General features: G+C 42.5%; 1 protein-coding gene across 1 annotated transcript; it reads right to left on the reverse strand.

Moving 5' to 3' along the window:
* Nucleotides 1-6,373: 6,373 nt before the first annotated feature.
* Nucleotides 6,374-10,623, reverse strand: CCDC71L (coiled-coil domain containing 71 like). The gene has a single exon (XM_027958706.3). The coding sequence runs from the start codon at nucleotides 10,505-10,507 to the stop codon at nucleotides 9,806-9,808; it is 702 nt and encodes a 233-aa protein (XP_027814507.1). The 5' UTR covers nucleotides 10,508-10,623; the 3' UTR covers nucleotides 6,374-9,805.
* Between the last annotated feature and the right edge of the window lie 519 nt (nucleotides 10,624-11,142).

The raw sequence follows: 11,142 nt of genomic DNA on the forward strand, positions 1-11,142 counted from the left end.
ATACAGTCAACAAAAACAAGACCAGGAGCTAACTGTGGCTCAGATCATGAACTCCTTATTACCAAATTCAGACTCAACTTGAAGAAAGTAGGGAAAACCACTAGACCATTCAGGTATGACCTAAATCAAATCCGTTATGATTATACAGTGGAAGTGAGAAATAGATTTAAGGGCCTAGATCTGAGAGATAGAGTGCCTGATGAACTACGGACATTGTATAGGAGACAGGGATCAAGACCATCCCCATGGAAAAGAAATGCAAAAAAGCAAAATGGCTGTCTAAGGAGGCCTTACAAATAGCTGTGAAAAGAAGAAAAGTGAAAAGCAAAGGAGAAAAGGAAAGATATAATCATCTTAATGTAGAGTTCCAAAGAATAGCAAGAAGAGATAAGAAAGCCTTCTTCAGCGATCAATGCAAAGAAATAGAGGCAAACTATAGAATGGGAAAGACTAGAGATCTCTTCAAGAAAATTAGAGATACCAAGGAAACATTTCATGCAAAGATGGGTTCAATAAAGGACAGAAATGGTATGGACCTAACAGAAGCAGAAGATATTAAGAAGAGATGGCAAGAATACCTAGAACTATACAAAAAAGATCTTCACAACCCAGATAATCACGATGGTGTAATTACTCATCTAGAGCCAGACATCCTGGAATGTGAAGTCAAGTGGGCCTTAGGAAGCATCACTACAAACAAAGCTAGTGGAGGTGATGGAATTCCAGTTGAGCTGTTTCAAATCCTGAAAGATGATGCTGTGAAGGTGCTGCACTCAATATGCCAGCAAATTTGGAAAACTCAGCAGTGGCCACAGGACTGGAAAAGGTCAGTTTTCATTCCAATCCCAAAGAAAGGCAATGCCAAAGAGTGCTCAAACTACCACACAATTGCACTCATCTCACATGCTAGTAAAGTAATGCTCAAAATTCTCCAAGCCAGGCTTCAGCAATACATGAACCGTGAACTTCCTGATGTTCAAGCTGGTTTTAGAAAAGGCAGAGGAACCAGAGATCAAATTGCCAACATCTGCTGGATCATGGAAAAAGCAAGAGAGTTCCAGAAAAACATCTATTTCTGCTTTTTTTACTATGCCAAAGCCTTTGACTGTGTGGATCACAATAAACTGTGGAAAATTCTGAGAGAGATGGGAATACCAGACCACCTGACCTGCCTCTTGAGAAATCTGTATGGAGGTCAGAAAGCAACAGTTAGAACTGGACATGGAACAACAGACTGGTTCTAAATAGGAAAAGGAGTACATCAAGGCTGTATCTTGTCACCCTGCTTATTTAACTTCTATGCAGAGTACATCATGAGAAACGCTGGGCTGGAAGAAGCACAAGCTGGAATCAAGATTGCCGGGAGAAATATCAATAACCTCAGATATGCAGATGACACCACCCTTATGGCAGAAAGTGAAGAGGAACTCAAAAGCCTCTTGATGAAAGTGAAAGAGGAGAGTGAAAAAGTTGGCTTAAAGCTCAACATTCAGAAAACGAAGATCATGGCATCCGGTCCCATCATTTCATGGCAAATAGATGGGGAAACAGTGGAAACAGTGTCAGACTCTATTTTTGGGGGCCCCAAAATCACTGCAGATGGTGACTGCAGCCATGAAATGAAAAGACGCTTACTCCCTGGAAGGAAAGTTATGACCAACCTAGACAGCATATTCAAAAGCAGAGACATTTCTTTGCCCACTAAGGTCCGTCTATTCAAGGCTATGGTTTTTCCTGTGTCAAGTATGGATGTGAGAGTAGGACTGTGAAGAAAGCTGAGCCCTAAAGAATTGATGCTTTTGAACTATGGTGTTGGAGAAGACTCCTGATAGTCCCTAGGACTGCAAGAAGATCCAACCAGTCCATTCTGAAGGAGAACAACCCTGGGATGTCTTTGGAAGGAATGATGCTAAAGCTGAAACTCCAGTACTTTGGCCACCTCATGCGAAGAGTTGACTCATTGGAAAAGACTTTGATGCTGGGAGGGATTGGGGGCAGGAGGAGAAGGGGACGACAGAGGATGAGATGGCTGGATGGTATCACTGACTTGATGGACATGAATCTGAGTGAACTCTGGGAGTTGGTGATGGACAGGGAGGCCTGGCGTGCTGTGATTCAAGGGGTCGCAAAGAGCTGGATATGACTGAGTGAGTGAACTGAACTGATTCTTTTAATTTTGTTTCTCTATAAGATGATGCATAAACTTATGAAGTTCACTGTTTACTGTGATAATCATTTCATGATGTATGTATCAAATAATTCTGCTGTACACCTTAAACTTGTACAGTGTGAAAATGAAAGTCACTCAGTCATGTCTGACTCTTTGGGACCCCATGGACTATACAGTCCACAGAATTCTCCAGGCCAGAATACTAGAGTGGGTAGCCTTTCCCTTCTCCAGGGGATCTTCCCAACCCAGAGATTGAACCCAAGTCTCCTGCGTTGCGGGCAGATTCTTTACGAGCTGAGCCACAAGGGAAGCGCAAGAATACTGGAGTGGGTAGCCTATCCTTTCTCCAGCAGATCTTCCCAACCTAGGAATTGAACTGAGGTCTCCTGCCTTGCATGTGGATTCTTTATCTACTGAACTATCAGAGAAACCCCCTAAACATATAGGTCAATTACATCTGTAGGTCAATTACATCTCAATAAAACTAGAAGAAAAATTTTAATTAAAGAAATGGGTCCTCCATCAATTATAATAAATGTATTCCTATTAATGCAAGATATTAATAACTGTAGAAACTGAAAGTGGCACAAAATTCTGTACTTTCTATGGAATTTGCCTGTAAACCTAAAACTGCCCTAAAAAAATTAGCCAATTCTACAAAACCTTGACTTAAAAAAAAAAAGTCTAGGAAAGGAGTGTTTGTGGGTAAGGTGGGGCTTTATAATTGTAGTCCTCATGTGCTTTTTATGGTTTTTTTTTAATTATGTACACATCACCTAGATTAAAATGCTTTTAATTTTTTAAAACATGTGTTTACCCACCAGGATGGCTACAATGAAAAAGACTAAAGATACCAAGTGTAGGCAAGGATGTGATGTATCTAGGACACTCACATACTACTATGAAAGTTTGTGTAAATTGGTATAACCACTTTAGAATACTTCGGCCACCTTGTTGTGAAGAGCTGACTCATTTGAAAAGACCCTGATTCTGGGAAAGATCAAAGGCTGGAGGAGAAGGGGACGACAGAGAATGAGATGCTTGGATGGCATCACCGACTCAATGGACATGAGTTTGAGCAGCCTCCAGGAGATGATGAAGGACAGGGAGGCCTGGCGTGCTGCAGTCCATGAGGTCCCAAAGAGTTGGACACGACTGAGTGATGAACAACAACTTTAGAAAACTGGCGGCCTCTACCAAAACTGATTATTTGCACAGCATGTGACCCAGCAAATTCACTCCTAGGGCATCCATGTATACTCAGTCCCTAAGTTGTATCCAACTCTTTGCAACCCTAAGGACTGTAGCCCACCAGGCTCTTCTGTTCATGGGATTTCCCAGGCAAGAATACTGGAGTGGGTTGCTATTTCCTCCTCCAGGGGATCTTCCCAAGCCAGGGATCGAAACTGCGTCTCCTATATCTCCTGTATTGGCAGGCAGATTCTTTTCCACTGAGTCACCTGGGAAGCCTCACTCCAAGACAAATATTGAAAAAACAAAAAAATTCACCAAAGGACATGTTCTCTTACATGCACTGAAGCTTTATTCATAATTGCCCTAAATTGAAATCTACCTAAATGCCCATCAAGAGTTGTAAAATCTTTGTAGAATATTCACAGTGTAATTTTACACACCAATGAGAATAAATAATTAAGAACTACATGCAATAATATGAAGGAATCTCACAAATAATTTTCAGTGAAAGAAACTAGGCATATGACACATAATTCCATGTATATAAAGTCCAAAAACAGGTAAAGTTGTCTATGCAGTAAGATGTCAAAATAAAGATTCTCTTGGAGGGGAGATGGTGAGTGATTAAAAGGGGCATAGGAGAATCCTCTGACGGTACTGGCTAGATTTTGTTTTTTCAATCTGAGTGCTGGTTCCCCGAGTATACTGAATTTATGAAACTGTATCAAGCTGAGCTCACACTTTTCATACATCCACTTTTTAGTATGTGTATTATGCCTCAATAATTTAATCTGAGAGTTTTGAACCCTAAGCCGCACTCTTTTTTTCTAAATTCTTGCCACTAAACATTTAAACAAATAATATGTACTTTAAAAATCCTGGCAGATATATATATATATGTGTGTGTTTTTGTGTGTGTGTATATAAAACAGTTACTTTTTGTAAGAATCTCAGTGTAACATTTCTATGAATACTTTCAGAAGCAGAAGTCCACTTTTGAGTCCAACAGAATATTTATTCACATTTGCTGGGTCAGCCATAGTTTTTGCTGTTGTTATTATCATTACCCTCCGGTTGGTTTCTGGATATGTTTATCATGTTTCAGATTATGGTTTAGCATGACATTTACCAAGACGGTGAGAAGTCATTGCTCTTAAATCAGCAATCAGGCTCTGTTTTGAGCTTCTTACTACTAGATAACTTCCACCTAACACAGTTCTTTGAGTCAGCTTTAGATACTGAAGCCTCAGCTTTCTCATCAAGTTAAAATATGCTCTGTTATTCTTTGCGCTATAAGGAATTATGTCTACCCTTGTGGCTCAGTCAGTAAAGAATCCGCCCACAGTGCAAGAGACCTGGGTTTGATCCCTGGGTTGGGACGATTCCTGGGACAAGGGAATGGCGACCCAGTCCAGTATTCTTGCCTGGGAAACCCCTTGAAAATAGGAGCCTGGTGGGCTACAGTCCATGGGGTTGCAAAGGGTCAGACTGGACTTAGTGACTAAACAACAACAAGAAAAAGAATTATAACTAAACTACAGGCTGTAGACCCCAAGTCTGCAAATGAGTGAGTCAATATTTCAAACATGATTTTTTTACTTTCAGTAATAATTTTTTGCTGTTCAAACATATCATTCGTTTCCTTGAACAACCGAACTATAAACTTCACAGGAGTTTATTCTAATTTAGTTCTGTACATGCAAAGTAACACGGTTCTTAAGCAACCCTTCCTGAACTTATGCCAAGGGAAAACTTAGAGCGGAAATCTGCCAAGTTCTAAGATCAACAACGTTAATCTATTACTTTTATAAATTCTCAGATAGTTTAAAACATGTAACAGTGCATCTGAATTATCTTTCAGAGATATCATTGATTAAAGAAGACCCCCCAATTTTTTTAAATTATTTTTAACTTTATTTTACTTTACAATATTGTATTGGTTTCACCATACATTGAAACCCCCCAAATTTTAAGAGAGCCTAAGAAAACTCCAACAGTAAAATCTGTTTTGTATTGGGTTGGCCAAAAAGCTCATTCAGGGTTTTCCACATCTTACAGAAAAAATCCTGAACCAATTTTTTGGTCAACCCAATAAGTCAACTTAATCCAAACTCTTGCTTTATAGTTTGTCAGCAGGCTGAAGATATTTTGAGATTCTTGTCTTCAATTTAATTCACCCACAAATTACCATCTCAATCTATCTTTTAGCTTTCCCACTCTACTCTTGGGGTGCTAAATTCCCAGGGGATCAATCATTCTCAGCATTTATATTCTCAGCACAGGTATCTCCAATTAATAGCATTTATTAAGAATTTCCTATGTGCCCACCATTAATATCCCCCTTTTTTTAAACTAACCACATATGATACTTGAGGAAGCTAAAGCATGGATAGTTTATATAACTTATCTCAAGTTCTAATTATGAGAGGTGAAACCATAATTCCACTCTAGGCACTGGGATTCAGTTTACTACACTGTGCTGCTTCTAATTGTTGACAGGAACTTCAGGCCACATAGCAGTACTACGAATCCTGCCTTAGGTGATACTCCACTCCTACCTTCCAGACTAATGAAAATTCTGGCTTTACTCATTCTGTGGAACAGTGTTTACTGCTGCTACTCACAAGGAGACACGGACATTCTTTCCTACCATGAACAATGTGAGCTTTAGTTAGACTTTTTATCACCACCACAGGAAGATTGGGGGCCAGGGTTCAAAACTGAATTTTGATGCATCTTTAAAGTCTTTTTTTTTTTTTTTTTTGCTGGCAAATTTTGGTAATGACAAGATTGGCCATGAAATACTATTCTGGAGATTCACTAGATCATCTAAGAGGTGATGTCAAAAAGAGCCTCAAGACAGCACAAAACACAGATCTCAAGACTGGTAGGAGTCTCAAGTTCATCAAAAAAAGTCAAAATTGATCCCAAGATGCTTTCCAACTCACATAAAAACATAAAATCCCATTTCAAAAACTTTCAACATCATTAGAAAAATCAGTCACCGTGTATTCTCTAAAATTTATTTACAATTAATAAGTTAAAAAGCAGAGTACAACCAGATTGTAAATCTTAATCATATGCACATCAAACTGTCCAAGGAAACAATTTAGTTCCATTAACAAACAATTGTCTTCTAAAGTACTTAAGACATAACAGGCTATCAAAAAATATTTGAAACACATCAGTAAAGTAAATATTATAAGTCCACTAAAACCCACCAATTTAAAGAATGCTGTGGCAACCCTTAAAACAACAAAAGGCTTTGAGTTCAGAATTGCTCAGGTTTTTTGTATTCAAATAATTTTAATGTTTCTTTATTGAAGAATTTTATAGTACTATCATTTGCATGGAGCAAATCAATAGGTGTCAGCCACCAGCTTAGTTATACAAGTCCAACAGGGTACTCAAACTTTGACAAAATAAATACGCACCACAACAGTGACACTTTGCACTATCAACAACAGAGCTTGCCCTTAACAATCATGACATTACTGGTTTCAGGAAGGGAAATTAAGTTGTTGGTTGACAGGGAAGATAAAAATGACATCAGGAAGATTCAAAGGTTAGCTGAGGTGACAGTCACCACATTTAGGCACTCAAGAGTTAAAAATGAAATAAAAGCATAGCGAGGTGATCAACTTCCTCCTAGCTTCTCCCTCTACTTGTGCCATATGAGATATAAGATAATCTTATAAGAGAATGAATCAAGTCATGAGATATCTTTTAAAAAACTATATACATGCTAAACTACAGACTTAGAGGACAGAAAATGGATGTCTCACCATAAAGGCCACCTTGCCAAGTTTCTTTTTGCATTCTGCCCAATGTAACCACAAAATACTTTCACTTTCCTATTAATATACTAGCCAACTATATTAGCTGTTTCTTCACATTTTAAGAGTTGTAACATAGGCTTTGCTAAAGAACACTTGGCAAAAATACAGACTTTTTTGACACCTATTTCACAAACTAGAAATGGTATGATTTTTAAACAGACCAGATAAATAACATATTGAATTCAAGATGGGCAATCAGATCCAAACTGAAATCAAGACAGCCCAGATAATTCAAAGAAGCATTTATGCTAGTTCAAGTGCACTAAAGTAACAAGGCAGGAGGGAAAAATGTTAAGAATCTCAGTTAAAATACAATGCATGATGTCAATGGTTGTTTCAGTTTTGTGCTGAGCAGTTATCCTCCCAGCTAAGTTTAATTTCAAAACCCTCTGGGAAACTATCTGGATAAGCTGTATGTTGAAATTACATTCTAATATGGCCATTGAATTTATTTTTTTAATTATTATAAAACTATATACAATAGTAAGTGGTACCAATACATAGTTTTTTTTAGGGGCTAGTTAACTAAAAAAAATGAACAATTTGGGAGTGAGAGAAGGGAGAAAACCTTATGTATCTGCAATACAACTGCCAATGGAAGCTAATAACCAAAAGAATATATATAAGCTTCCTATCACAGAGATCAAATGTAACACTCTCCATCATCTAAGTAATGATTTATTTTTATTTACTCATGTGACAGTGTTTGTTACAACGCATTATTATTGAGTAGTGAATAAGAGAATATGAGGCATACTGGGAAACTGGCATCAAGTCATGTATATAATATATATATATATATATTTCTTTTTTACAAAACAAGAACACTGAAATTAAAGTCACAAAACTCCTACTTATGTACTATTAAACTTGAAAAATTCAATTCAGAAAGCTATGCCATTTGAAATCTAAGAACACAAGAGTCGAAATTGCAACTCTTACTATTCTCCTAAGAAGCTGCCAAGCAGAGAGAAATCTTAATATTGAGGACTTCCTATGTTAAGTTCCAGCCAGTGTAAGCAGTTTCATGGCAGACTACTTAAATTTGAAAAACTGTGGTACAAAAACCACTTGACCCTTTAGATATTGCAGTAAAATCTGGCTGTGGCACCACTGGCTAAAAACCATTAAGTCTTGCTGCCACCAATGACCAAAGGCACTTGGATAATCAAGAATTCCACTCTGGGCCATATGGTATAAATGCTATTATAAAAGTGTATAAGAAGGGTCAGTACTCAGTGTGAATCGCCCATTGGATTCCTGTGGTCTTCAGCTGTCAACAAAGACAGGTAACTGCGAACATAATTATGAATGGAATTAAGATAAAAAAGGATACTCGTGGAAGAAAAAAGACAAATGTCACGATGTCTATAAAGGTGATGGGTGTTAGTCGGGGCACTTTCTGCTATTCAGCACAAAGTAGAGAAAGATCTATTTTGCCCAGAGTAATTTCAACAAGTTATCTGATACCAAGAAATGCCCCCACCCCTCTAAAGAGCTAGTTCTGAGAACTCTAATGGGTATTCTGTTTACCATTTTAATCACCAGGTTTACACACATTCATTTCTCCTACGTGGCTCCCAATTTAAAATAGGTTACCTTTGAACTTCTCCTGGATTTGTATGTTAAACCAGTACAAAGAGGCCAAACCATTTCCAATAGGATTCCATCCATCTCTTTAACCAACACCAGTTCTTTGTAACTCATTTTTTTTCTTTATCACAAGCCATGTGGTTTCAAGGTACTTTAATTTTTATTTAATCAAAAAGACTTTAACAAATCAACTTTTCCCAAACAGAACTTTATATGAGTTTCTACCATTTTCTTTAGGAGCTCAGTATATATAAACATTAAATCTCAATATAAAATCTTTAGAAACACTTCAAAAATGTTGAAATAGTTGTACTTTGCATCTCTTTGTTTGTAATCACTGAGCCCATGGCATTCAAATCATACAAATCCTTGCACTCTTAACATTAAGTCATAAGTTTGAAAAATATCCTTGGTCAAAGCTTTGGAATCCGGTTAAAATTAGGAAACGAGTGGGATTCAGAATACCCTGAGCACAAACGGGTGCAACAACAGCACAAAACAGGTTCGATCTATCGTCCAGAAAGAGGGGTGGCAGTTGAAAAGAAAAAAATGGGGGTAAGGGGTGGGAAGGAGGCCGGGATAGGGCGGGGTAAAAAGCAAGTAGATTCTGGCTTTATTACACAAGCACGAAACCAAATTCCTTTGGAAAAAATAACGACTTCTTCGGAGGACTTCCAGACCAGTGAGGTAGAGTCCAAAGGGAGAAAACGGATCTGCCCCTTCAGTCCTGGAGACGTCTCAGTCCCGGGTACGGAAGCAAACGGCCCTCCCCCGCGGGTCCCGCGGTCTCCTCTGCTGCCCCGCACTGGGAGGGGGTGGAGGGCGCACCTGCCCCGGAGTTCCAGACGGCGGTGCCGCGGGCCCGGGAACACCATCCGGTGACTTCTTCGCCCGTAAAGTGCGTAAGGGGACGGGGTCCTGGCCGGATCTGTAAACACTCGACTGACACTTGTCCATCCCTCCGGGCGGGAGCTCCGTCCCGGTCTGGGAGGGTGACGCGGTCCGCGCGTCATGCCCGGGGCACCGGGAAGCGGCGGAGCCTCACCACGGGTTCCAGGTTCACTCGCAGGATTTGGCGCGCTCTACGCCGTGCCGCCGCCAGGCTGCGCTCGCTCCACACGTCGCCGCCGACGCGGATGGTGGGGAAGGTGGTCAGCGTCGGGGTGGCCGCCCTCCAGATCTCCTCCAGGGTGCGGCCCCCGAAGCAGGGTTCCGGGTCCGCGGGCTTGACCGGGCAGCTCTCCTCGGGGACCGGCGGCGGGGGCGGCGGCAGCTTCCTCCGGCGAGCGGCTGGCGCCCGGGCTCCGCGGCGCCTCCTCCTGGCCGCCGCGCTCGGGGCAGGCCTGCGCGTCGGGCCGCGGGCGGCGGGGCCCCCCGGGGGCTCGGGGACGAGTGCCCGGCAAGAGGAGTAGCCGTAGACGTCCTTGCTGCGCAGGATGTGCGGGGAGAACTGGTGCTTGAGGCTGCAGAGGAAGCTCCAGAGCTCCGCGTCCGAGCTCATGAACTCCGTGCTGCGGGGCATGAACAGCTTGAAGGCGTCGCCCAGTGCCTTGGTGCTGTCGGCCAGCGACAGTTGCGACCGCGAGTACACCACCTTCTCCTCCCGCGCCTCCAGACCGGCCCCTCCTCCCAGCCTAAAGCCGCCGCCCCGGGCGGCCGCGGCCGGGGCCGCCGGGGGCCGGCGCCGCCGCCTCTTCACGCTGCGCCGCATCGAAGGCCGCTCGGGGCCGCCCGCGCTCGCCGGGTCCCGCCGCCGCCGTCCCCGCCGGTGTTTGGCTCCGCGGCGCCGGCCGCTGCTGGCACCTCCCGCCCGGCGCGTCTCTCGCTACTTTTCTCGCCTCCGCCGCCGCTGCCCCTCCCCCTCCGAGGGCGGAGGACGCGGGTGAAGATCCTGCCGCCCGGTACAAGATGGCGGCCGGCGCCCACCCCTGGGCTTTGTCATTGGACGGCGCCTCGCCCCCCTGGTTTCTCTTTCTTCTCCTCTCTTGCCTCCTTTCGCCCTCTGCCTTTCTTTAAATGTGCCCGCCTTTGGCCCCTCCTACTGCAGCCCCGACTCCACCCATTGGGTGCTCTCAGAAGAGGGCGGGGACTGATGGGGGAGAGGCCAGTTCCTGGAAGATGGTGCTGGGGTGGGTGATGGTGGCTCTTGGACACGAGTCAACAGTTGGGTAGGTACATGTGGAAGGTGCCTTGTCTAGAGTGGACATCAGCTCCACTTTGGGGGGAGTCACTCTACTCTCGGAATGAGTGGATGTGCATTTATGGATTGAGCTGGGAGGTCTACCAGTCTGAATAACAAAGGGAGACCTACCCAAAGGTGTAGTTTGTATCACAGAAGGGGAAATT

Source organism: Ovis aries, chromosome 4 (genome assembly GCF_016772045.2).
Source record: "Ovis aries strain OAR_USU_Benz2616 breed Rambouillet chromosome 4, ARS-UI_Ramb_v3.0, whole genome shotgun sequence".
Classification (NCBI taxonomy): domain Eukaryota; kingdom Metazoa; phylum Chordata; class Mammalia; order Artiodactyla; family Bovidae; genus Ovis; species Ovis aries.